At 44.2% G+C, this 27,671-nt stretch overlaps 2 protein-coding genes across 8 annotated transcripts; one reads left to right on the top strand and one right to left on the bottom strand.

The window, feature by feature from the left end:
* stmn2b (stathmin 2b) lies at positions 1-13,807 on the bottom strand. 4 transcript variants are annotated; one of them, XM_054764404.1, is made up of 7 exons: positions 13,700-13,807; positions 13,152-13,268; positions 12,840-13,033; positions 5,150-5,245; positions 4,025-4,197; positions 3,348-3,539; positions 1-1,746 (listed from the first exon to the last, which is right to left on the bottom strand). In XM_054764404.1, exons 3-7 carry the CDS (start codon positions 12,856-12,858, stop codon positions 1,687-1,689), a joined length of 540 nt encoding a protein of 179 aa, XP_054620379.1. In that variant the 5' UTR covers positions 12,859-13,033; positions 13,152-13,268; positions 13,700-13,807; the 3' UTR covers positions 1-1,686. The 4 variants fall into 4 exon arrangements, with proteins under 4 accessions (XP_054620379.1, XP_054620375.1, XP_054620376.1 ...); XM_054764400.1 differs by having other exon boundaries at positions 5,150-5,248; XM_054764401.1 differs by having other exon boundaries at positions 5,150-5,248; positions 13,720-13,797.
* On the top strand, positions 13,131-27,630 carry si:dkeyp-120h9.1 (Y+L amino acid transporter 2-like). Of its 4 annotated transcripts, none has more exons than XM_054764395.1 (13): positions 13,131-14,022; positions 16,135-16,189; positions 16,271-16,400; positions 16,733-16,908; positions 16,996-17,138; positions 19,921-20,046; positions 20,120-20,261; positions 21,001-21,124; positions 23,565-23,668; positions 23,746-23,860; positions 25,609-25,758; positions 25,858-26,041; positions 26,252-27,630. In XM_054764395.1, the coding sequence occupies exons 3-13, from the start codon at positions 16,272-16,274 to the stop codon at positions 26,344-26,346; spliced, it is 1,488 nt and encodes a 495-aa protein (XP_054620370.1). In that variant the 5' UTR covers positions 13,131-14,022; positions 16,135-16,189; position 16,271; the 3' UTR covers positions 26,347-27,630. The 4 variants fall into 4 exon arrangements, with proteins under 4 accessions (XP_054620370.1, XP_054620373.1, XP_054620371.1 ...); XM_054764398.1 differs by having other exon boundaries at positions 23,764-23,860; XM_054764396.1 differs by lacking the exon at positions 13,131-14,022 and adding an exon at positions 14,467-14,998.
* Positions 27,631-27,671: the final 41 nt, after the last annotated feature.

Consider the following 27,671-nt stretch of genomic DNA (forward strand, 5'->3'; position numbering starts at 1 on the left):
TTTTTTTGTCATTGAACCCCAAATCTTTATTAACCACTGCTTGCTCACAATGATATACAGTATGTGGAGAGAGGGTTAACATACTAATGAATAGAGGAAAGAGAGAGAGAGAAAGGGTTGTTTGGGGTCGTCTGGGACAAACTCGTCAAACGTCACCGCATTATCATCACACGGCACAAAAATCTGCAGGCTTTTCCTAAAATCTGCACACGTCTACTGTGCAACAACGTGCCGCCAACCAATGGGTTCAACCTCAGGCTTCAACAGCTACCTTGGTTCTTGCAAGCCTCCATTAACGACACTGTCTTCCTAGTGTGCTGTAGTCACTGTGAAATGATTTATTGGGTTATTATGCAGCCTTCCTACATGCTCCCATCTTAGTTGTGTGTGCTATGCTAGACATGTGCCTGTACAAAAGGGAGGGGGCCTAGCTTTAGATTTATTTTGCAAGCCGAGCCAAAAACATGTGCTATAATTGGCTTAAACTCCTGTCTACCACGTGGCTTTCACATTTCCGTCTTTCTTTGCTCGGAATCGCTCGCTTTGTTCGTAAATTGCTGTGCGTTTCCCCCACCTTGGCGCGGTTATCGATCATACGAGCGTACTTGAATGCGTCACTACAGGCCACGTGACTTCACTCGCCTCTCCAGTTGGTCAGCGGGAAGAAGGTAAACAGGAAGAAGGGATGGGACGCAGCGCGGATAACTTTGATGATGAAATTGACGACGTAGCAGGCTACGGTACACCACGGAACGACCGAGTGTACTGTAAGAGGACGCGGCGAGCAAATGATTCCCATTTACACCTAAAAAATATGCTCAGGATGGTGACATGCTAACGGCTAACATGCTGAAGCGACGACCCGTTGGGTAAGTCACCGCTTAATACCCTGATTGGTTCATTTAACAACTTGAGTTTGTCTGTACCGGTGTTCACACCTGACCCATGAACTGAAATGCACCGAGGGAGGGGGGCGAGAGACGAAGTAGAGTTCTACTAGGGTGCTAGGTTTGATTCTGTACAGCAGGAATGATGAAGAGGGAGGTTTAAATGCTGTCTCGTCCACTTCACAAACTTAAACACTATTTTGGGGGGGAGAAAAAAAAAATCAATTTCAGTGTCCAGACTGGCAATGACTACTTGCGGTGGAATGTGTGAGCAAGAAGGAGTAGTTGTGGGGTTAAGATGGAGGGCCTTGCAAACAGTCACAGCAAACATGAGCTAGCTGGCAAACTCACAACAAACACCTAAGCCTGCTAACGCATCACAAAAACAACCAAAACGAGAGAAAAGAAGGTCAAAGAATGCAATCACATTCATTTATATGCCAGGAGGATGATTGCAAAACAAAGTCACACTGCAATCAATACTTTTGCTGCTCGTCTCGTACCAAAAAAAGAAGTATTTACAAAACCGCTGTCGTGTTCTGATTCATTCTGCCTGGGGAGGGTACGGTGGGAGATTTGTTTCTTCTTGGTCATGATTCTTTTGCATTTGTCAAAATCCACCCCCAAACACACACACCCCCCACCGCCATGATGCTGTGTGGTACTTTCAGAGTAGTAACGTGACAGGGGAGGGATGAGTATGGCAAGGGGCAGGGACAGGTGGGGTTGGAAGCGGCTGCCAAGAACCTCAGGGCGGGGTGGAGTGATGGTGGTGATGATGGTGGTGGTGGTGGGCTCCTCACGCTGTCACCTCTTCTTTCAATTCCTTGTTCCTGCGCACCTCCTGAGCGTGCCTCTCCTGCATGGTGGGAGGGGGGGAGAAAACACAAGTCAACCTCTCACCCGCTTGAACTTTTCCCAACCGTGACGTCTTCACATCACAGCCGATGTGGCGCTCTCCGTCCACAAGCCGTTGCCCCGTCTCCTTCCGGCCGCCGTACTTCTCAGATTGCCGCACATCGCATCAGCGTCTCCGTCAGACCACTCGTGTTTTACCATCGCTTGGCGTAAAATGTAGCTGTTTGTGCAACGCGGATCGACCATGCAAGCATAAAAAGAAGTTAACCTCTGTGATATATTAAAAATACGCAAAATTGCAGTATGCAGTATTGTCATTGTGATCACTATCATAGTTCATTATTTCATGACTACTATTATGTGTGACTGTTTCAATGCAGTATTATCATTGTGATCACTATCATAGTTCATCATTTCATGACTGCTATTATGTGTGATTGTCATTGACAGTATTGTCATTGTGGTTGTTGATATTGTTTTGTCCTTTGTCCTTAAGTCCTTGTTCGTCTTTATAGTTGTCACAGACATTTATTTGCTGATGTCGTTTTGTATGTTTGTGTTGTTCTGTTCTTGTTGTCACATTTGTTGTTGTTGTTGCTGTTGTCCTTGTCTCGTCTCTTTTTTTTTGTCCCCCTCTTATCCCCCCCCTTCAAAGGCTGGACAGGACAGGGGGAAAAAAAAGAAGAAAAAAATACGCAAAAAACAGCAATAAAAGTGGATATCTTTGTCATTTAGTTCAGATTTTTCATTCTCAACTGACACTCAAGTTTAAAAAGAAGTTGAATGGGCCCTCACATGCCCACGTAACTCAGGGTTCATGTGAGTGGGAGGGCATTTCCTGTTGCCACTGGGTGGCACTGTGGCGGAAGCGAGCTATGTATAGCTTCAAGCTGTCTTCATCATATGTACTAGAGGTGCACTGTCTTTTTTTTCAAACCAATACCGATAACTTCTGCTTCTCCAGACCGATAAGATACCGAAAACCTTTATTTACTTAGACTGAAGTGTAGTTTGTGTACACGTGGAGGTAAGAAGGACTGGAACTAATGAGTACCTGTTGATTAGTCTAATGAAATATGATGACATTACTACTACAAATCACTACTATCAGGAGAACCAGAGGATAGAGGGGGAGAAGCCACCTGGCGTGGCCCAGCAAGGTGCACTGTATTCGGATACACACGTGAGGCCACGGAGGTCTCTGGTAAACCTTTTGCACTTTTGAAACGGCGTGGCGCTAGGGTTTCAGGTGGCTGGTAAGTTTTTTTTGTGTGCTCGATGGGTTTTTTCTCCTCATCGCGGAGCATTTGGTACAACTGGCACACTAAATGTCTTCCTCGGAAAGTGAATGTTGGTTTACAAGTGAGCTCAGGGGCCGTAAACATCACAGGCAGGAGAAAAAAGCAGTGCTTGATTCGCTCACCCACACAATACGGGTCATCTCGGCTCATTGGGGCATTTAAAAAAATCATAGCTAATTTTAATGTGTCAGATTTATCATATCGGGTAATTATCGTGCACCCCTGTCCCACTCCTTATTGTTCCGTTGTCGTGTGGGATATCCATAAAAGTGAGGAAGCGCATGATTGACAGGTGCCTCACCCTCTCCTGCAGGCGCTCCATGAGGGCGCTCAGGTAGGCCTGCCGGTTCTCCTCGATCTGATCCATCTTCAGCTGGAGCTTCTCCTCGGCCATGCGGCTGAAGTTGCTGTTCTCCTCCATGGCCTTCATCAGCACGTCGCGCTCGTGCTCGCGCTTCTCGGCCAGGGCGCGGAGCACCTGCGCCTCCTGGGACTGAACAGTGCGGGAGAATGAATCATTACTGCAAGGCTCCTCATCTCCTGTTGGGCTTTTCCACTTTGATTGGAGCCACGTGTCCGACTCAGGGCCAGATGTCTTATCGATCGCTCCATTAATTAGTTAGCGTCGATCAATGAGATGAAGCACAGTCAAATTGCCCAATATTTGTCAAAGCCAGGTCTTAACCCGGCTTTTTTCCCCCGTGTTGGTTTTCTGTATGAACGGCACCAACATGTAATGAGTGCACAAAGTGGACCCGGCATTTTTCCAGCTTTGGAGGTACCATAAGAGTAATCTGGGATTGTGAAACCATACAAGGTTGTGCCTCGCTGGGTTCTGTGTGAAATGTACAGGTGGACAAATGCCTGTCTGGCCCTGACGCACCCCATCAGCCCCCAAATCCATCATCATCTTTCAGGGCTAAGCTAACATCAGGTCCTCAGTGGTTTCAAAGTCAATAAGAGCCAAAGAGTCCTTACTCTCCTGCGGTCCTCGGCTGCCTCCAGCTTCTTCTGGATGTCCTCCAGGGAGATGTCCCTCTTGGGGGGGCTGGTGACGCAGTAGGCCGCGTCGGACACGGGCGAGGACGGCTTGAGAATGACCTCGAAGGCCTGGCCTGAGGCCCGCTTGTTGATGGGCTTGATGTCCAGGTCTGCGGGTTTCATGGAGAAAAAACACTAAGAAGGTTACAAAGGAGAGCCACAGTATTTGGTGGCCATAGTGCAACTTTGACATTCATCTCATCTTCAAAAAAACACCAACTCAAGATATTCCTTTAAAGGCTAATGTTCAACCTCTTTTTACACGTGTAAGAGTCAGATAAGCAGGTGTTTTCTTAGTTTGCACTCATTAATCAACAGTTTTCAACTTCTTTTTCCACTTGAAAGGTTGTTAATAAGCCAACAGATGATTTCATATCCAATGTTTCTACCGTAATGTAAAAAAAGAAGGCTTGCTGGGAAGCCCACTTCAGCAACCGAAGGTTACCCAGCATACCTTGCGGGTTATAGTACTCGAGAGGGTTGTTGGAAGATCACGCGAGATTAAAACAAGACAAGATTTCTTGTTCATAAAAAACAAACAGTCTGGTGGGCACTAGGCCTGGGACGATAATGAACTAATCACACAATTAATGAAAATGAATTGGATCATTTTGCCAGCCTCGGTATATCGCCGTGTGCATGCGTATCTGTTTTCCTCCAAACAGGCAGGAAGAAGCTTCAGTCTGTGCATTGGTTTCAGCACCTTGGAGCGTTTGTTCCATAGAACAACGGCATGAACGGAGTGAGCCCTTTGTCTCGGTGGGTGAGTGGAGGCGGGGCCGCTAGCATACACACATACAGTGCAGAAGAGTGTCACATAGTAGAAATTAAATGAATAATATATTGTCAAACACTTTAAAGATTTTTTTCATCGTACTTTTCTTAAAAGTAACGTTAGAGTCTCATCTCCTCTCATTCTCGTAGACCCAATCTTGTGTATCGCCTCGTCTCGTGACACCCTAGGTGTGTACGCCTTTACTTTCATAGTCTGTGTGGTGCGGTTGCATTTGTTATTTCTGGCTGCAGCGTGAGGGAGGGGGGCGTCGGCCTGACAAGGCTCACCTTCAAAGTCGCCCAGGGTGTTCTTGTGGATGTCGGGGTACAGACAGGAGCAGATGAGCGAGAAGACGGAAATCTCCTTCATCTTCTCCTTGTAAGCTGCTGGCAGAAAACCGGAAACGTTGGATGGATTAGCGTGCGTGGGTGTGTGTGTGTGTGTGTGTGTGTGCAGGCGAGGACGGTGAAATATCATTAACCCACTTTCCTCTTCATGGGTGTGCTTTGATGTAAACACTTCCTGGGGAATATTATTCATCATCATCATCATCATCATCATCAAACCTGCTGGGGTATTTTTTTTTCATTGTTGTGTCATTTTGCCAATCCCCCCCCCATTTCATTTTGTTGTATTATTTATTTATGGGCATGGACCAACCAACAACAAAGATGAAACATGAAGAGACGTGATTGCATCGGCATCACACAAGGGTGTCCAAAGTGCGGCTCTTTTTTTTTTTTTTTTGCCTTCGGCATATGCAAAAAACAGTCAATTCCGGATTACACTCAGGAGGCTCCTTTCCATCACTGACAACCAGCAGAAGCGCAGTTTCAGTGGCGGATTACTATGACTGTCCTGCTCCACTGATACAATGAGCGATCATTCCTCCCCCACCCCATGAGGCTTTCAACACAACAGGACTGGACTTATTATGTATTATTGAATTTGAAGGGATCTCTTCCATATTTATTTATTTATTCTTACTCTATTTTCTTATTTTCATTTTCTCTCCTATCTTGCTTTGTTTTTTTAAGTGATCAAGTTTATTAAGACACTTTTGCAGAGCTGTTGGAAATGTGAATTTGTCTTGGAGATAAATAAAGTATCCATCTATCTATCTAATGAGATATGTATTATTAGACACTACACTCATTTGCTTTAGAACACAAAGATAAGATGTGACTTTTTTGTTCATCTTGGAAAATACTGACCTACGTTCTTTTGGTTTTTGCATCGTTTGTGTACAAAATGGATCAAAGTCCTTCAGTTTTTCCTGTGTGCAAACCCACCACCCCCCACAAAAATGCCTTTATAAAAGATAATAAGTCTCAGTCTTGGCTAAATGTTTATGATTGTGTTATTGCATCATACACAACTTTAACAACAGTCAAAACAACATGAAAAGTGAGCCTTATCTTTATAAAGGCAGATTTTTTAGCTTTTTACAGAAAAACCAAAGGGTTCAGGCCAGGGGCTATTATAATTGGACATTTTACAAACAGGCTAAAACCAATCCAACGTTGTATACGGCGTTCCCTCACACTGGCTGCTTCACAGATTTTTTTGGTGCAAATTTAGTGCTTTTTTTTTTTTTTTTTTTAAACAGTTGAGTGTTGTAGTTCTGTGCTTCAGCACTAGGCGGCGGTGTCTCTCTATTCTCCCTCTTCTGTCTGCACCACCCATTGTCTTCTGCGTCCTGATTGGCTGCAGACCATTGTAAATTCAAGATTCAAGAGTTTTATTGTCATATGTGCAGTAAAACAAGTACAGTAGTACCTCGCATAACATAAACCTCCTTTTACATAAATTCCACTGAACATAAAGAATTTATGTAAAGTTTTTGCTTCGTATTACAGAAGAAATTCCATATAACATAAAGCGTCAAGTCAGTGCAAGTCTTTTTTTTTTCAATCAACTTTATTAATGCCTCAAGTCGGTGCAAGTTCAGACTAACACTTGGTGACGCCTTCTGACGCATCACGCTCTCACTAGCTGATTATCGGGGCACCGCCTCTGCTCTCATCTCATTGGCTGACTTATACAGCACGTACGTGAGTTTGTGTGAGAGACAGGTTTCTCCCTTCAAACTCCTTCCTCTTCGTAGTCGCCCTGAAACTAACTTAAACAATTAAGTTAAGTTACAAATTAAAATTTTGCACACAGCATTATCGTGTAGCGTGTGTGCGTTTGTCTGTGAGACCAGATGACTCTTAGACTCTTTGAGTCGTGTTTCGACTCAGGCTAGCCCTCCTCCTCCTTCCTGCCTCCACTTGCGCTCCTGATCAAGACATCTCGTGAACGGTAGGATTGTTTTTGTTTTTCGGTTTTATTCATTTACAGTAATCTTATTTATTACCTTATTTTATATTGGAATGTTACTGTACTATGTTTATGCTAATGTTTTCTTATATTTTCCCACCATATTTGGTGGACTTTGAATATTTTGAAGTGCCAAAAGGGGTGAGTTTGGGAAGATCTTGGAACGTATTAGGCTATTTACATGTATTTTACGCTTCGTATAACATAAAATCCCTATAACATAAAGGTTCTCGGAACGGCTTATTTACGTTGTAGGGGCGTCTACTGTAGCTATACTATGCAATGAGATTCTTGTTCTGTTCATTCTCCCAAATAAATCCATCTCCTTCCTGCCGTCTCCTGTTGTGGTCATGGCTACCAAACTAGCTAACCGTGTGAGCTACTTGCTAACCGCCAATACTGTAAACAATAGAAGAAACAGGAGAAGTTAACAGTGTGAGGAAAACACCACGACAGGAGCAATATGTTTTGACAAGGATACAAAAACGCTACAGCCGAACGGCGCCAGGATGAGGCGCCATCAGAGGATTGAAATTCGCGTGAGTCAATCCCCAACTCTCTCGTCTGTTCAGCCTCAGAACAACACTTCCTCATTGTCACTAGACGACCGCGAGATGCACTCAGGACACTCCGAACATCACAACGTCTTTATTATGCGTGTATGTTTGGTCTAAACAAACAGAAGGACAAAGCAAAAAACAATACATGGATATTCTTATCACTCTTCATGTTGGCAGTACATTTTGCTGCGTTTAAGTATGCTTGGAAAGCCCAGAACTCAAAACGTGTTACGTGGTGTCTTTCAACGCAGCCCCTCATTACTCATAATAACACGGTTGAAGTGTGATTCTTATATTCTGCAACCATTTAAAAAAAAAAAAACAACTAGTGTTGGATAAATATATTTTCAGACGCGTGTGCTATCTTTTAGCTTGATTTAAATGTTCTGTCAAAAAAGCTGTTAATACATACAAACATATAATCCTGTCCTGTTTTATCTTTCTTTCAGTAAAAATGGGTGTATTTAACACACAGTTGCAACTCGTGATTAATCCTGATTAATTAATTTTAAAATTGATTAATTTGATTAAAATTTGTAATCGTTTATGACATCCCTAATTATTAGTCATTTTCTCGTTTCTCTTCAATGTTGCTCCTTTTTACATTTTTTAGTTTTCTTCTTTAATTGTATTTTTTTTGTGAGAATGGACTAATGAAAAAAAAAAGAACGTTATCCACAGTTAGAGTTCCCATCGTCGCAACTGGCACAGGAAGTAGCAAATAGCCAACCATCCCTGTCCTTCAGTCCATATTTTTTGGCAGCCGCTACACGGGAATGCCAGCGGTCTCCCTGCAAGAAGTGTTAACTGTAGACATTCCAAAATGAGATGGCTTTCGTGCAGTGCAGACCGGCACACTGTAATGCGATCATCTTGTGCATGCTGATACTCTCAAGTTAGAACCTCTCCTCCCCCCGGGGATGGAAGTGGAGGAAAGATGGAGGAGAGATTGCGGGTGGGTGCCATCAACCAGCAAACTCCCAATGGACGCCACAAGCCTTCATCGGAGCCCCTCAAGACGTCCTAATGTCCCTTCCTCAGGTGGAAGGCACCCCCTGCACACTGGCGGCAATTAGCCGGTCTTGCTATTTTGTCGTCAGGCGCAAGGCTGCTCACACGGGGTAAAGTAATATGGGTTAAGTGCTCATAGCCGAGCTGACTGACAGCCTCCATCGCGGCGGGTGAGGATGAGCTGACAGTTTCGATTGCTTCCCAGCGAGGGGGGGAGATGGAGTCTATTACGAATGCATCGCTGTAAATGTAATTTCACCCTTTTATCATGTGAGAGAAGACTTCTCCACTTCTCACCATCTGTCCCTCCCTGCTGTATCTTATTTTCCACGTGATGCTCGTCTTCCCAGTGCGTGAATGTGACACAATCACGTACACAATACATCAGTTTCATTAAGCAACATTTTGTCTTAATGTTTGCATGTGTTATCAGTACATAAAATGTGCAACATTCAAATGTGACACCTATTTTGTTTTGTTTTTTGTAACTGGCTCGCTGGGACACAATGTTATATGTCGTGCATAAATACCCTCGAGAGTGACACATCTTCCCTTGTATATGTTTGCTATCTATCTGTCCAAGCTTCTGTGTGGGTTGCTCATTGTGCTAACATTCGTATGTGTTATCAGTACATAAAATGTGCAATATTCAAATGTCACACCTGTGCCTTCCTGTGTTCTTCTTTTCATTTGTATTGGTGCTTTACTCTCTGTTCTCATCTTATGATCTGGACAGTCCCTCTGTTCTTCTTGTGAAACAAAAACAACCAGCATTGTTGTTGTCCCTCTGGCTACCTAGTCCAAAATACACTCCTCGTTATTTGATCTCATATGTTGTTAAGTATCATGTACATTCCTTTGCAATACCTGTCTTTGTAGTCCATAAATGCATTGAAAATCCTTATTTTATCTTTCTATCTATTCACCCTCAGTGTGTAATGTTCATTTCTATGTGATATCTAAAATACAGTCAGAGTGAGACTTCCTCTGTATCACTATCCACCTCTAGCTAGCTAGTCCAGAGGTGTCCAAAGTGTGGCCCGCAACTGATTGTTTGTATTGGCTTTTTAAAGTGTATTCATTTATTTAAGATGTGCATTGTTGGCATGGCTATATTAGAGTACAGTGTTCCCCACAAGATTGCAATCTATCTGTGGCATGGGGCTAGATGACATGATCGTCTAATTTGCACATTTGGCGCATGACTTATGTGCCTGCAATTTTTATGGACGCTGCAGGAGAGCTCAAAAGCGAGCAAAAAAAACATGAAAAGCAAAACAATTATGTTTAGAAATGCAAGTGAATGCTTCTTTTTATATCACAAACAAGACTGGCCCCCCTGAGAGTGCTTTTAGATGGTGCTCGTTTATTGCAGTTAATTGGTTCCAGACCCGACAGTGATAAGTGAATTGCAGCGAAGTAATATTCAATATTAATAAATGGAACATTTTCGTAGTTAGAGCATAGAAAACCTGTTTAGGACTTTTAAATACAATCTTTACCATTATGAGAGCCCGTAGTCACCGGTACACTCCTGTTATTCTTTGCTTGCACCACATTGCTAAACTATCATGTGCAGACTATGGGATCACTGCAGGGACACAAGAGACGGCCATGGCTTTAACCATTATCAAGCTAGCAAGCTAACTAGTTAGCCTCCAATGTATTTACTGCATTCTAAACTTAAGAAAAGGTTTAAAATGTAGTGGGGAAGAAGGACAAAGAAGTCAAAGACTTACCACTTCCACACGGAATGGGAGGAGAACCTCTTTTCCCTCTACAGTATATCATGTCGGACTTGCCATGACTGACTTCATGCAGTCTGAAGGTAATCTAATTTCATGTCTCAATAATGGAACATTACTGACACCTAGTGGCCAGAATACTACATATACAGTACCTTTGTCTTTCAGTATTGTTTGACTAATAATATGCCATAGTCAACCACCAAACAGATTTTTGAAAAACCGTGATAGAGCGAAATCGAACCACAATATTGCGAAGGACGACTGTACATGCTTTCATCCAAAAGTGTCCAATAAAACTTGCTAGGTTTGTCACTATTCACTTTTTTGACAAAGACAATCTACAGGGATCAGATTACTAGCAAAATATAGCAACAGAGTCGCTATGTTGGCAACACTGATCCTCCTGCTGCGTCTTCTTATTCTCCGGTAGACCAGGTGCCTATGACATCCCAGACCATCCCGTGTATTCATGGCGGGCCACCACCGATAAATGAATGTCCGGGAACCACTGACGTAAACAAAAGGTCAATCTGGGCCATCAATACACTTGTCAGAGGGTGAGGACGGGGGGGACGTGCGACGCCACCCTTGCCTCCGCTCCTCTCGGGCCTCTTTAAGTTGCAGCCACACTTCCTGTTTCAATCCATCACCTGGACCCAACAGAACATCAATATCCCTCTACTTCCATCCCTCCTTTCTTCCTTCTTCTGCTGATGGATGCACTCCCGTCCTCTCCTTCCCACCCAACACCTGCCGAGAGCTTCAAGTCAGGCATCAGCACAATACACCACACCGCCGTTTCCCTTATAGCTTTTTATTTGCTACTTGGGGGATGTCGTCTTTAGCTGAGGCTACATGTGAAGCACATGATGAGAAAATGATGGAGGTGGAGAGGGATCAAGGCCAGCCACACCCTTAACTGGTAATGATGTACGTCTATATCGCTGATGAGGATAAGGACGCACTGATGTTACCTGCTCCTTCTTTTAAAGAGCAGTAGTCATCCCGGCTGCTAAGGGGCATGTGCAGCATCGATTAGTGCATAAAATGCATGGCAAGTACTGTATATGACAAAAATTACCAGAAGGGGTGATGTTCTATTTTTTGGGGGGGGGGTGCTCCAGCTGCGTGACCACACCTAATTGGATCTGACATGACAGGGAAAAGCTCTTAGAGGCCTCAGGTGTGAGATGTGATTTATTAGGGGAGAGGAATACATCCCTTGCTGCTGTATAATCTTTGTTTCTAAGCATCGTTTTTAAGAGGCTGTGCCCTTCTCACTCTGGCTGAATGGAGGAAGAAAGGAGGGAGGGGACAAATAAATATACAAACGGCCAAGGCTTAGTCGCCGGTGTCCCTGGACGCAGACGCAGACGCCCTCGTTGCTGTCTGTCTGCACGCGCCCCCCATCCATCAAGTGCCTCCTCAACCAGAAAGCAAACAAGACTGTCCAGACAAGACAGCGGCGTCACCACTTATTCCACTGCTTTTAAAATACCTCCCCAGTTCCATTAGTGTTGTTCATGCTGCTAATGTAGGCCCAAACAATGACAGGGCGCAAAAGCAAGGCACGAACCACGTTATTTCAGCTTCCGTTAGATTTAATATCATTTTTTGCCACACCTGTGCAAAATGGTGCATAAGAGCGATGCTTTCACCCTCCCGCCCGTCCATGCACAATAGAAGCCACCCTCCCCCTTGTAAAAAGCATACCGCAACATTAAAAAAAGGCCACTTTTTGCAGTTTTCACAGTGTGTTTTTCGTTATGGAAAGGCTCAGCAGGCCGGCAGGGAGGCTGCCGAGCTCTGGGGTGGAGGCGAGTGCGTGTGTGTGTGTGTGTGTGTGTGGGGGGGGGGGACCGGCGATGTTGGGTGGGGTCGCTGGCTCTGCATTATGCTGCGCGGCCGTGACTCAGGCAATCAGGGGGGCAAGTAGGTGGTGCAAAGGCAGGCGTCCGCTCAAAGCTCCCAATTAAGGGCAAATAATACATTTAAATCTTGATAATAATAATAATAATAATAATAATAATAATCTTTGCTTTAAGGTGAATGAAAATGTGGGTCATTGTTTGTCTGCATGTGCAAACACGCTCCTTGCTCTGATTAATCAATAGCAGAGGTTGCTATTATCATAATAACATAAAGCATATGCTTGAATGTGTGCAGGTTGCGCAATGGAATCCCTCAGAGGAGACATGCAGAGCAGTTTGGCCGCTCCCACTCATCAACCCTCAGCATCCTTTTGTGCTATGGGTGTCGCCTCTCCCTCCCACAGCATCAAACCCTGCCACCTTACATTCACAAATAAAGAAGAGAAAAGGATCCAAAATGCTCACCGATTGCGGTCTTGGCCATTTCTGTGGTGCTGAGCCGAGGAGAGCCGACGCGCTGGATGCTCTTTTCCAGGGATGGGAGGACTGCTGCTTGCTCGCTAAGGCACTGAGTCAGCAGAGAAGGGGGCTGCCGGTGCGCCTGCTGGTCCGTTATGAGCGGTGTCAAGGAAGTAGGCGGGTGAGGGTGCAGCCTGGGCCTTCAAAATAAAAGCACACGCTTCCTTTACATCAAGGTAAGCCATCATATGTGAGTGAGACTTCAATAATAAAAGAAATATTGGCCATGTGTTGCAGGTGGTAGCACATCTGCCTTACTGTCAGAAGATGCGGGTTTGAATCCGTATTGGAACATCTCAGTTTGCATGCTGTCTCTGCGTTTCAGTGGGTTTTCTTCAGGTACTTCCTCCCGCATCCCAAATGTAACTGTAGACCCTGAAATTGTACAAAGGTTTGGCTATATGTTCCTGAAATCAGCATGCATGGATATTTATTATTATATTGTGCACTCCATGTCTTGACTTGAGCAATATAGCTAGTGTGGCTCAGCTAAATTTGTGTACTGTAATCTTGTGTACTTGTAATCTTTACTGTTGTAATATCTAAAATTAGAAACAGGTGTATTAACGTTAAGACGGCAGCCACTAGGTGGCACTGTGCAAGCTTGTAATTACTGTGCCGTTATTGAGCCATTCAAATAAGTGTGAATGGTCATTAGCTTGCACAGCACTGATACCATAATCCATAACACCACAAAATATGGTTGTTGTCATTTAATGAACATTATAATTATGAGGCAATAGGCATATCTGTAATATATTTTATCTGTGAGTTGACTGACAGGCATCGAAATGTGGGAGACTAACCTCATCTCCGGCGGATTTACCTGAAGCACACCTGAGCAACCCCATCACTCATGGCGGCGACGACTCGATTACTCCATTGAGCCATTCGGGAATGGATTGAAGCCGGTCCTAAAATAAATTAAATTGTACGGTTCAGCAGTGCGTACACGTTTCAGGGAGACATTGTGAACTTTTGAAGTGACGACCAAAAGCAGTCCAGAGTTGCTCATGAATGCGAAGGAGGAGGAGGGGCTAGCTAGCTAACTAGAGATGTTGGCTAGCAGCTGCCGCTCACTTGAAGACGCCAGCTTCTCATGTGCGACCTCCTGTTTGATGACACGCCGGTATGTTTCATTTTCTTTCGTTTTTTAATAACTCTACAAATACTAGACGAGTTACGCCATTTGTCAGATACCCTCAGAGACAAAGGACTCGGAGAGAACAGCAACGCCATCGCGAGGCGCTGACTAGCATTCACACACTACAGCATCATTTACAGTACATTAGCATAATGGCGTCACATCATGCTTACTTGTTAACTTAGCACGGCCGCAAAGGCTGCAGCGTCAGCAGACTACACCCCCCATCCGCGCTGCTGCTAACCCCCTTTTTCCTTTTGCTGCTGCTGCTATCAGCTTCCTCTGCCGCTTATCGCTGTAACTGTAAGCAACCGTCGTTTTTTGTGTGTGGGCGCGCACCATCTACTTTTAATGAGTTTGGTGAAGAAGAATGTGGCCGAGCCGTGACGTCACTGACTAACAAGTCCCGCACCCCCCCCCACACACACACACACACACACACACACACACACACACACAAACTAGAACGTAGTCGCTTCTTCCGGTGTGAACGTCAACTTGCTTTCTGTACAAATGCGTGAAATAAAACAATAATATATACAGTACTATTTTTTTAAATAATGGGAAATGTTATAAGCACCTTCCAAATGTACGCAGGGACTCACTTTGGAAACTGGACTAGAAACAGGAACTAATAATGCAAATAGAAATGGTCTGTTCCACGTTAGCTGTCGCCATTCTAAACTGTAACAACTGTACAGGTAATGCATTTATGTAACATTTTAATATTTTTAAGTGTCACGCAAACATACAAAGAAGTTCAGTGTAGTGCCTAGGTTCCCAAAGTGGGGTAAGCCAATTGTAATGGGGGTACCTGAATAAAAATGATAAACAATTAGCGCCTAACACTCACAATTACAAGCGCACCTGAACGCCTCATAGCAGAGTGCAGTCATAGAAGAAAGAAGGAAGGAGACATGTCATGAAGTTCTTCATTGCTCTGTGTGAGTTATATGAATAAGTAAGTAAGTTTTAATTTATATTGGTGTTCCAATCCCCACACTGAAAACCTGTCAATGTACAGTATGTGCGTGTTAGGATGAGAGAGTGGGGAGCCCCCCGAAATGAGGGTTTATTGCTGCTTGTATGAATGTTTGGACTTTGGATGCTGTTTTATTATGTTTGTTCAACTTTCCCTTTCAATTTGGCGTCATATTGATATGCAGACTTACGGTAAATCATAGGGACTGCAAGTGGACAAAAGTAAAGCTCAAGTTCAATCATTCAAACGGGTGGTTTGTGAACCACTGGTGTAGTGTAAATATAACTTAAAACAGATGTGCAGAGGGGGTTTGACTGCATGTTACGAAAGGTAACGCTACATATCGGAGCTGCCGTCACTGCTGCTGCCTTTTTGTTAAACGCACCGCAGTTACGTGCTATAAGATGCAAAAGTGAAACACATACGTACTTTGCTTTTTCCGACGCTGCCACAGCTGAATAAATCCACTATGCCACTAACTTGTATATCTTATTCTATGTTTGTCGTTACACTTCTCATTTTTCCATCACTGGCATCACACACACGTAGTATATGCTAATGAAAGGCATTCTTGTTCATGGCCATGGCACAGACTGTATCAGGTGACCATTTAGTTTAATCTGCTGGTAAAGAATTTGAGTGTACATAATATGAGGATAATGCACGTGGACGTCTGATCCCAGTGTGAACCGCCAGACCTTTACTAATCTGAGAACATGTTCTATAAGGGAGAAATTAGTTCAAGCTAATGCCGCTCACCTTCATTTCTCTTTCCAACATCCTCTTCATGTGTGCGAGTGTGCACACGTTTACACTGTACGGCTCATAGAGACTTTCCTTGTTTCAAACACTAACATGTAAACAAATGGGACTGCACACAGCTGCGCCATATAAGGGGAGGACAGGCAGAACGGTTTGTAACAGCTGATTTTTTAAAATTTATCTTTCAATGCAGTGAAACAGGAAATGCTAAATTGAGTGACTTTATTGCAAAGCAGAATTGTTTGCTTCTACTGTGCGTAGCCAAGTAACGCCTCCCGGTGCGCATGTTTCCTGAATGTTGAGGTTTGCACGCTTGAGCTTGCCGCTCATCTTCTGCTTTCGTCGTCCTGCAGATAAGACCTCTGCAACCACACCCCCTACAGCTGGACATTCCCACTCTCCCTTCAGGTTTTCTGGTTCAGCTTTAAGCTCATTTCTCATCATTTGAAGTTGCTTGTCGGACCCAACCTCCCACCCACTTCCCCTCAGAATGGTCGTTGAGGCGGACGCGGCGTCCCAAGGCGGTGGTGTGCGCTTGAAGCAGGAGATCTCCCTCTTGCACGGGGTCTGCCTCATCGTGGGCAACATGATCGGCTCTGGCATCTTCGTCTCACCAAAGGTAAGGAGCCTCGTGACTCATTTGCTTGATTGTATCAGACTCTACTCGCACTTTATCGTGGCTCTTGTGTTATAGGAAGTTGCCGTCATTGTGTGGTGTGTTTGCATTAGCGCTGCTGCAGTGGTTCAGGCTTTTGGCATGATATTTATAGGCATACAAACTAAACTCCTTAATCCACAATCCTGATTTTATTCCATCAATTGTCTTCTCAATGAATAAATATTGTCTAAACAAAGGGAAACATGAAAGTGAAAAATGTGATAGAGCCTGAGGCAAGTGAAGTGTGTCAACATGAAGGCAGCTGAGTGACGTTTAAATGTTATCCGTCGCAGGGGGTCCTCATGTACACGGGCTCCTTTGGCTTGTCCCTGGTCATCTGGGCCGTCGGAGGCGTGTTCTCTGTGTTCGGAGCCCTGTGCTACGCCGAGCTGGGCACCACCATTCGGAAATCCGGGGCCTCTTACGCGTACATCCTGGAAGCCTTCGGAGGCTTTTTGGCATTCATTCGGCAAGTACCGCATCTTTTTCAGGATGCCTGTAAGTCACTGATGACTAATGCCTTTTTTTTTTTTTTTGCAACTGCATTCCTCTGCAGACTGTGGACGTCTCTGCTAATTGTGGAACCAGCTTGTCAGGCGGTTATTGCCTTGACTTTTGCCAGCTACCTGGTTCAGCCTTTCTACACCACCTGTACTGCCCCTTATTATGCTGTACGCCTCATTGCTGTGGCCATCATATGTAAGTTTTGCCCCCTTCTTTGTGTCCTGCTTCACTTGACATGTGTGTACTGGTTGAAAATACTATGTTGGGGGAAAAAAAAAAGAACAGCTCCCATTTGTTCTTAAACGTCCCCTATTATCACTTGTGTCAAGATCCAAATGACATTTTCCTCCATCCCCTATGATGCACAAGTGTTTTTCTTAATGATACTGTACTCTACAACCAGCTTATGAGCACCAAATATGAGAAACATGTATCATATTGCTTATGAGCCCCACTTTTGCAAGAAGAGGCCCTGAAATGGTTGCCGTTTTCAGGTTCTAGGGTTTCATGACATCCATCCATTTTCTATACCGCTTCATCCTCATTAGGGTCGCGGGGGCATGCTGGAGCCTATCCCAGCTGACTTCGGGCGACAGGCGGGGTACACCCTGGACTGGTCGCCAGCCAATCGCAGGGCACATATAGACAAACAACCATTCTCACTCACAGTCATACCTATGGGCAATTTAGAGTCGCCAATTAACTCACCTGCATGTTTTTGGAATGTGGGAGGAAGCCGGAGTGCCCGGAGAAAACCCACACCGAGGGGAGAACATGCAAACGCCACACAGAAATGCCCAGGATCTTCCCGATCTCCAGGCTGTTCCTGGATTGGCCAACATGCTAAACACTAGACCACCGTGCGGCCGTTTCATGACATTATGAAGGATAAAACCTCCTTCCTGTCATACTTGGGCTGCATTCCAATAGCAGTTTGCGTTGGCCTCGTTGACTTTGCCCGAGGCACTTGCATAGTCAAGTTAACATGAGAGTCTGTTTGGTTTGGTTTCATTTCTTTTCTTGCCTAATCCTCATTGGGGTCACCGGGGCATGCTGGAGCCTATCACAGCTGACTTTGGACGGGAGACGGGGTACACCCAGGACTGGTTGCCAATCGCACGTATACACAAACAACCTTTAAAACACACATTCGTACCTATGGACAATTTAGAGTCTCCTATTAACTAAACATGCATGCTTTTGGAATGTGGGAGGAAGCCGGAGTACTCGGCGAAAACCCACACACGCAAACATGCAAACTCCAGATGCAGATCTCCTGACTGTGTGGCCAACATGCTAACCACTAGGCCACCATGTGGCTACGTTTCTGTCCATTTCCACAAAAAGCTGAAGTGAACTTTGCAGGATTACCCACAATACATTGCAATGGTGCAAGAAAAATACATCCATGGGGTGGCAGTAATGAACATCAAACACCGTTTGTTTGAAAGAAGAAGATGCATAAAAGACTTTGCTGCGCATCTTAAAATAAAAGATGGAGCTTTGCCAACAAATCCATCAGTCAGCTACAGATGTGAGAGTTGTAAGTACAGTACTACCTCGCATAACGTAAACCTCCTTTTACATAAATTCCACTGAACGTAAAGAATTTATGTAAATTTCTCGTATCGTATTACCTAAGGAATTCCATATAATGTAAAGCGTCAAGTCCGTGCAAGCGACAGAGACTAAGAGAGTACACTTGGTGACGCCTTCTGGCTTCACGCTCTCATTAGCTGATTATCGGGGCACCGCCTACGCTCTCATCTCATTGGCTCATTATCGGGGCACCGCCTACGCTCTTATCTCATTGGCTGACTTATCCAGCGCGTCCATGTTTGTATGTGAGCTCCCTTCCTCATCGTAGTCGCCCTTAAACTGGTTTACACGCATTGAAATCTCTTCTTAATTTCATTACTTTTCTTTATGTTAAAATTACCGTAGTCATGGGCCCTAAACCAAGTGTAAGTGATAAGAAAAAAGGGAAAAGTTGTCGATCGAAAGGAAGCAGGAAGTTATCCACAAATTCTGACGCTTCATGCTTTCATTGGCTGATTATCGGGGCACCGCCTATGCTCTCATCTCATTGGCTGATGATCGGGGCACCGCCTACGCTCTTATCTCATTGGCTGACTTATCCAGTGTGTCCAAGTTTGTATGTGAGCTCCCTTCTTCATCATAGTCGCTCTTAAACTAGTTCGCACGCATTGAAATCTCTTCTTAATTTGTTTACTTTTCTTTGTGTTAAAATGACCGTAGTCATGGGCCCTAAACCAAGTGTAAGTGATAAGAAAAAAGGGAAAAGTTGTCGATCGAAACAAAGCAGGAAATGATCCAGAAGCATGAAGGTGGTATGAAATTAAGTGATGTTGCTAGACTATACGGCTGTTCCCCATCGACCTTTATACCGTATTTACCTTATTTTATATTGGAATGTTACTCTACTATGTTTATGCTGTTTTCTTATATTTTCCCACCATATTTGGTGGACTTTGAATATTTTGAAGGCCCAAAGGTGTGAGTTTGGGAAGATCTTGGAACGGATTAGGCTATTTACATGTATTGTACGCTTTGTATAACATAAAAACCCTATAACATAAAGGTTCCTGGAACGGATTATTTACGTTGTAGGGGCGTCTACTGTATAAGTTTTTAAGTAGGGCGCTTACTCAAAGCACTTTTTAAACTGTCTCATCCAGCATCAAGGCTACATTTTGGGCAACACACTTCCAATACACTATTGTGGGACCTCTTTAATATGGGACATCTCCATTTCAATGAAATCAGTCAAATACTTGAGTGGATTCAGACTATGGTGGCATTTGAAGTGCCAGTTTGTGCTGCATTTCAGGTTTAACGCATCAAGTCACCAAGTATGCAAATTGCATTTTACAAGTGGATGGATTGATTTATTCACAGGCATGACATGAATGTCACTTGTCATGAATGACACTCCCTCACTCGCCACTTAACACAGGCTTGCTGACATGTGTGAACTGTATGAAGGTGAAGTGGGGAGCCATTCTGCAGGTCATCTCCACCGTGGCCAAAGTTCTGGCTCTTATTGTCATCATCATCACCGGCCTAGTAAAGCTGGCAAAAGGTACTTTGCTACACCATAATAAAGCCTCCGTTTATGCAGTGATTACCTGACAAGTTCGCTGTGTTGTTGGAAGATGATCGAAACTTTGAGGAGTCGTTCAAAGACTCCAAGCTGAATCCAGGCGACATGGCTCTGGCTCTTTACTCGGCACTGTACTCCTACTCTGGCTGGGACACGCTCAACTTCATCACAGAGGAGATCAAGAACCCAGAGAGGTACCAAGGCAGCCCTTATCTGCTCTCGAAAGCTGGGGAAAATACCGTAATCCCTCGTTTATCACGGTTAATTGGCTCCAGACCCGACTGTGTTAAGTGAATTCCCGCAAAGTAGGATTCAATATTAATAAACTGAATATTTCTCTGGTTGGAGCATAGAAAACCTGTTCAGGACTTTCCAAACACGGGGTTTAACCTTATTAGAGCCCCGTAGACATGAAATAACACCCCTATAGTCACTTTTACACTCCTATTATTGTTTGTTTACGTCACATTGCGCTGGCTACGGGATCACTGCACATAACAAATGGCCACCACTAGCATAGCAAGCTACCGAGCTAACTAGTTAGCCTCTCCAATTGACTTGCTCTAAACTTAAGTGTTCCAAACAGATAGGGGAAGAACGATAAAGAGGCCAAAAACTTACGTACCACTTACACACAGAATGAGAGGAGAACCCTTTTTGTGATGATGTCAGCCATGGTATGTGGGCTGGGCTCCATGCAGGGTAAAAGGTCATGTCATCTAACGTCATGTCTCTTAACAATACTGATGCCTAGTGGTCACAATACTAAATACGACTTGGCTTTCAATATTTTTGTACTAATTATAGGCCATAGGCAACCACGACACAGCCACCATTTATTAATTAATGCTTTTTTTGAAAAAACCCGATATAGCGAGGGATGACTGTAGGCTATGTCGTTAAAAGAGGCTCCCCTTCCATTTGACTTTGCAGGAATCTGCCTCTGTCCATCGCTATTTCCATGCCCCTCGTCACCGTCATCTACATCTTGACCAACATTGCCTACTACAGCATCATGGATGCCGACATGGTGCTCAGCAGTGAAGCTGTTGCCGTGGTGAGTGTCCTATAAACCTCCCAATACAAAAAGTCTTCTATTCCAAAGATAGTCATGCACGGTTTTGAGGTACAGTCAAACCTGTCTTAGCGGCCACCTGTATATAACGGCCACCTGCCTATAGCGGCCACTGACAAATCCCCCGCAGAAAATGTACGTGTTGTAGACCCTGTGTATAGCAGTCACCTGTCTAGCGCGGCCAGCGGCCACCCATTTTGTATCCCTTGGTCAATATCTGACCGCATATAGCGGCCAAAATACCGACTCAAGCAGAAGCTTCATGCACGAAAAAGTTTAGTTTCTTAATCAATGAAGCCGTCTTGTGTAGACTTTAATTACTGAGTCGTAGCCCAGTCACAATCATTCACAAGATCCACACAAACTGTCAGTTGTTCCACATAAAAAAAGCTGTCTTCTTTGGAGCTTGTTGCAGACAGTGACACCGTTTATTTCCTGGTGTGAGACAATGTGCACTGGTCAATACTGTAATGCCGCTTGTTGTGGGGAAGGAGAGACTCACGTCGCCGATGCACTTTAATCGCTTTATTAACAGCGGAGAACACTGCAGGACTTTACATCCACACACTTCCCAACTCTCTCGACACTCACAGCTAGCACTCAGCCTAGCTCTCCTGCTCGTGACGTCGCACCGTCACTTCCCGATGAACTAAGGCTGTAATGACACTCTGCCGTATACTGTATATAGTAGCACAGCTTTGTTCTGTGGGTGGTGTAGAATAACAAGCCTAGTTGTTCTTCACAACTTTTTATCCATAGTCCCACAGTGCCCTCTACTGGTCAACATGTAACAGTATAATTATATGTATCTGCAACACAACAAGCTTCTAATCACAGACATGCTAATATGTGCGTGCACAAATTCAAAATGGCCGCCAACCTGTCTATAACGACCACCTGCCTATACCGGCCACTTTTGCCGTTTCCCTTTAGTGGCCGCTATAGACAGGTTTGACTGTATTACTTTAACAATGCTGTATGTTTATATATACAGTATGTATGTGTATATATATATGTGTATGTATGTGTATATGTTTTATGTGGTTGTAGTGGAGGAACTGGTGAAAAAACAACCTGTTAAACATTAAAACCAGTCACAGTGTTATGTATAACAAACCAAAAACCCTACATGCTCTAATTATAGCTGGGGTGCTTATTTACCTTATTTACCTAAACCACAAAGTCATTGGAAGCAAGCGATTATTGGAGAAAGATTATTATTTCCCAAAGAACTCCTATACAGTGTTCTTTTTTTCCCAGCATATGAACGTGCATTGTGTTCTGCGTCCTTGTGGTGTATTAGAGCAATATATCGGTGCTCTGTTGTATGTCTCTGTTATTGTATTTCCTACTGCTACCAGTAGAGGGCACAACCTATGTGCAAACAATGCAGGCGGTGCGTATCAATGCATGCCTCTGCGTGTCTCATTAACAGGAATGGGTTAACTTTTCCACCACTTCTTGGAGCAAGTCGGTAGCAAGTCTGCTTCACTGATGCGGGAAGAGGTGGTGACTATGGATACCCATACGGGAACAATGCGTGTCGTTCCTACTATTGTCGTGCACTAGACGTTAAGATTACTTGACAAGGCGTGCGAGAGCGAGGTCATTTTGTGCCGACACACCACGGCCGTGTGTTGTTTACGTACCTATGAAATGACGGCGGTGTTCTCTTTAAGCCATAAAATTCAGAGGCCTTGGGTCCACTGCCTTTCTCTTTTGTGCGGTCCGAGTGTTTATGTCGTGTATCTCTCTCTGGCAGCAGAAAACTCTGATATAAACGAACGCTGTCGCCCTAAAAATTGCGCCCGTGACCCACAATAGATTGCACAATCATGTGCAAGTATCCCCAGATTTCGTCTTGGACGCTACAGCAAGTGTAACAGCTGAATAGCAACATTTTGAAGCGCATGCAGAGCTAGATAAAGTTGCTGAATGCTGATGATGCGTGATACCTAAAAGCACCTACGGACATCTTGTGGGATTAAAAAAAAAAGTCATCAGGAAGTTGCATACAGCCACAGCATTTTTTTTTTGTTAAATGTATTTTTTTACGTTTTGTAGGCCATGCCCCCGGCAACTATAGAAGACCTGGCTTATTTGACTAGAGGCATTAATTGGAGCGTTGACAGAATGGCACGAGCCTTCATGTGGTCCTTCTGTCTGGCACGAGCTCATCTGCTTTGATGAGGGCCATGAACGGGAAGTCGTTTGGCTAAAGAGGTTAGCGCTCCCCGCAGGAGCTCAGATGATGTGATTAGTGCAGCAGGGAGGAAGACCTGTGCTCAGGCTCGCCGTCACTGGTATTTGCTAATTGTGTGCACATGGCCTAACGGCTGCTTTCAGTTTGACCCGCAATGTTACCATGGTTACATGTGAATACAAAACATCCTCACTTCTGACTCTTCACTTCGTCACTCAGACTTTTGCAGACAGGGCTCTGGGCTGGGCCCGCTGGCTGATCCCGCTGTCTGTGGCTATTTCCTGCTACGGCGGTCTCAACTCCTCCATCATCTCTGCCTCCAGGTGACATGCTCACATGACAACACATGACATTTCAAACATCTCTTTGTAGTTTGTTCCCGCACTCAATCATCACACAGTGTTTTCTTCTCCCGCAGGTTGTTCTTTGTTGGTTCCAGAGAAGGCCACCTCCCCAGCGTCCTGTCCATGATCCACATTCAGCGCTTCACTCCCATTCCTGCCCTGCTTTTCAATGTTGGTATCATTTTGTGAAAAAAATTCAAGGTTGAGGTGAGAAGTTATATTTTGGTTGCCGTTCATTGGTTGGCTTCAGGATTATTTACATAAAGGATTTCCCTGCAACTATAGAGGTGTACTCCATGTGCTGAGGTAAAAATTATTACATTGGAGTGCAGCTCTGCTGTGAATGAAGGGTATTTAGTACACATGCACGATATCTTTTTCTTTTCAAACCAATACCGATAACTTTCTGCTTCTCAAGACTGCTATGGTACAGATTTTATATCTACTTTTTTAATTTAGATTTAACTGTAGTTTGTGCAAACAGAAAAACTGGAACAAATTAGGATTTCACCAACTGTACCTGTTGATTTGTCCGAATCAAATATCATGACATTACTACTACCACATCACTACTATCAGGAGAACCTGGCCCAGCAAGGTGCACTGCATTCCGACACGCTCCGAGCAGACCGTATGACGCCACAGAGGTCTCTGGCAAACCTTTTGCACTTTTCAAACGTGCTGCGCTGGCGTTTCAGGTGGCTGATAGGTGTTTTGTGTGCTTGATGGGGGTTTTTTCCCCCGTCATCGTGGTGCATTTGGTACAACTAGCACGCTAAATGTCTTCTTCAGAAAGTACAGTAAATGTTTGATTACAAGTGAGCTCAGGGGACGTTACGACAGGCCGTTAACATCACAGGCAGGAGAAAAAAGAAGCACTTGAATTGCTCACCCCCACAGTACGGGTAATCTAGCCCTATTGGAGCGTTGGGTTTTTTTTATGATCTGTTATCGCAGCTGTTTTTAATGTTATTGGATTTATCGGTATGATGACATAATTCCCTCATATCATTATCGTGCGACCCTACTTTTTAGTCATCAGTGTGTGGTTCACTTTGTAATGCACATTACTGCCAGAGCATGATAGCTTTTCATGAGAATGTCTTTAATATTATTCGGTCTCACGTTAAAGGTAAATATTAACCATGTTTTAGTCCAGGGGTCCCCAAAATCACCAGGTCGCGGCCCGGTACCATTACGTTGGTTGGGCCAAACCGGGCCAGGAAAGATTCAGGTGCAATGATAAAAAAAAAAATACACACTAAAAAAATTGTAAACAACTACATAGAATTTGATGTGACTGCATATCAATTTTGGAAATGTGGGCCATTTTTTAAATTCAAGAAATTCTATATAGTTAGAAGTCCCACAGTTTTTGCATGTTTGTTTTGTTTTATTGTGTTTCGGCAAGTTTGACTGTCTTTGAATGCACCATAGTTGTCTGCATGCATGCGTGCTTTCTCCCACGCTGCACAGAGACTGCTATACTGTATTTTTCCCATTTTATCTCATATTTGGTCCCAAATGCTGCCACTACAGTATGTGGGAATGCATGAAGGTAATATTTGATGACCTTACTGCGTGCTAATGTGCTCAACCTTAGGTTAATTCATGCAAGCACACTACCTGTTACCACATGCATCAAACAGCAACGATAACATCTTCTCTCTGGAAAAACAAACTCCTGGCTGGTACTGGTGGACGGCAGGCCTGTATTAATTTAGTGCTTTTAATTTGATGCTTTCCGGTCTTAGTTTTACATAATAAATAAGGTAAAGTAGATCACTATGATGTACGAGCCCTCCCCCGCGGGAGGTCTGTGGGAACACGATCCGGTCCGTGGGTCTAAAAAGGTTGGGGACCACTGATTTAGTAGACTGTGGAGGCATCTTTGTCCTGAGTGCCTTTTCCCTCGGCAGGGTGCCATGTCCCTGGTGTACTTGACCGTGCCGGATGTGTTCCGCTTGATCAACTACTTCAGCTTTAACTACTGGCTCTTCATCGGCCTGTCCATCGTCAGCCAGATCTACCTCCGCTTCAAGGCCCCCAACTTGCACCGCCCCGTAAAGGTAGGCGTGCACGTGTGTCGCCTGTGTGAAGAGGGGATTAGCGGCGCGGTTTTGCTCCAGGCAGACTTTAACTACTTCCCTTGCATGTCTCCCTCACAGATGTCCTTGTTCTTCCCATTCGTCTACTGCATGTGCAGCATCTTCCTAGTGGTGGTGCCACTCTACAGTGACACCATCAACTCCCTGGTGGGGATCGCCGTGGCGCTGTCCGGCATGCCCGTCTACTTTGTCTGCATCCACCTGCCACGCAGCTCCAGGCCAGCCTTCCTCTGCAAAATGCTCAGTGAGGTTTTTTTTTTTTTTAATCAAACCCCCCCAATTTGTGGTGTGATTTAGAATATATAAGAAATGTGACTGTATATACTTCCGTTCTGTTATTGCTACTGTTTACAAAGCTGCTCCTGTACTGTTTTGTGTGGAAGATACTAAGCTTGTGTACTCTCATGTAAGGTTTATTTGATTGTATTTTTGAAATAGTTGTGTTATTTTCCAGACGTCCTTTCGTCTTTCACCCAGAAACTATGCTACTGCTGCGTTACCTCGCCTGACATCGACCTGGACAACGTCAACCCCGACAAGATGGAGTGATGGCCGGGGGGGAAGGGAAGGGATGACGACAACTGTGAGCTGGAGACAATCAATTTGATTTTTACTTTTTTTTTTCTTTTTTTCTTTTTTTTTTTTTTTTTGAAGGAGGAAGAAGAAGCTGTTGCAGGCATAAATACACGCCACCCGCAGTCTGACTAGACACCAGTAAAGACGTCCGGTAGCCGCCGTCTTTTAAAAGAGATGCTAGAATCCATGAATCTAGACAAAAGTGTGCTGTTGACCAAGTTTGCACATTCTACATGTTCTGTTTTTACAACATATTTTATTTTTGTTTGTTTTTTTTACCTGTGCACTACTTCAGCACCCTCTTTGTTTTTGTTTTTGTTTTTTCCACCATGCAGTGCATGCAGGGTCCTGGTGCCTCCTAGTGGTAGCAAAAAATATATCTTGCACCTATCAGTGCACCTCGCTGGGCAACAGGAGGCTGCTCCCTCCGCTCGATATTCTGGTTCTCCTGAGAATAGTTTGTTCCAGTCCTTCCTACCTCCAGGTGTGCACAAAATAGTTAAATCTAAATGTAAAAAGTAGATATTAAAGCATTTATTGGTTATTGGTATATCGGTCTTGAGAAGCAGGAAGTTATCTGTATCTGTTTGAAAGAAAAAGATATTGCGCATCTCTAATATTTACAGATTGTTATATATTGCTTTTATGTCATGTTGCCTTCAGAATATTCCGCCGGGGCCTTTTTTTTGTCTTTTTCTGTCACCACATTGCACATGCTAAGGTCTTATAGTTCTCTTAATCGTGTGCCATCAGGGGGCGCGAGCCGAGTCAGCCTTCTGTGTTTGCCTCGTAGCACCGCCTTCGTGTTCCCCACGTGCCTTTCGTGAGAGTTTCTTGCCAACGTCTGTGCATGTAGTTGCCAAATTAACCATCCAGGTATTGTGGTTTCACATGTCACCCTGTAGGGTGACATTTGTGTGTATTTGCGTCACGTCCACGCCAGCCAACAAACAGATCATTTGCCAGTGCTCCCACTTGGGAAGATTTGAATCGATCATTAGCGGGATTATCTTAACTCTCTTTCTCGTTAGAGCTGTACTTTAATCAAAACACTCAGCCTTCAATGTTGTGGTTTGATGTATATTTTTGTGCCTCATTGGACCTCAAATGTGTGTACTTTGATGAATGTTGAGGTGCTTGTTGTTTTTTTTTATTTATTTTATTAAGAACAACCGTTTGAGATATTTTTTTTCTTACCCAGAGTGTGCTGTTGTTGTTTTATAAATCAATGTTAATAAAGGTGGTAGTTTTCCATAACTGTCTGTCGGAAAGCCATTAACGTGTAAGTGCAGCTTCTG

This window comes from Dunckerocampus dactyliophorus, chromosome 20, assembly GCF_027744805.1.
Source record: "Dunckerocampus dactyliophorus isolate RoL2022-P2 chromosome 20, RoL_Ddac_1.1, whole genome shotgun sequence".
Classification (NCBI taxonomy): domain Eukaryota; kingdom Metazoa; phylum Chordata; class Actinopteri; order Syngnathiformes; family Syngnathidae; genus Dunckerocampus; species Dunckerocampus dactyliophorus.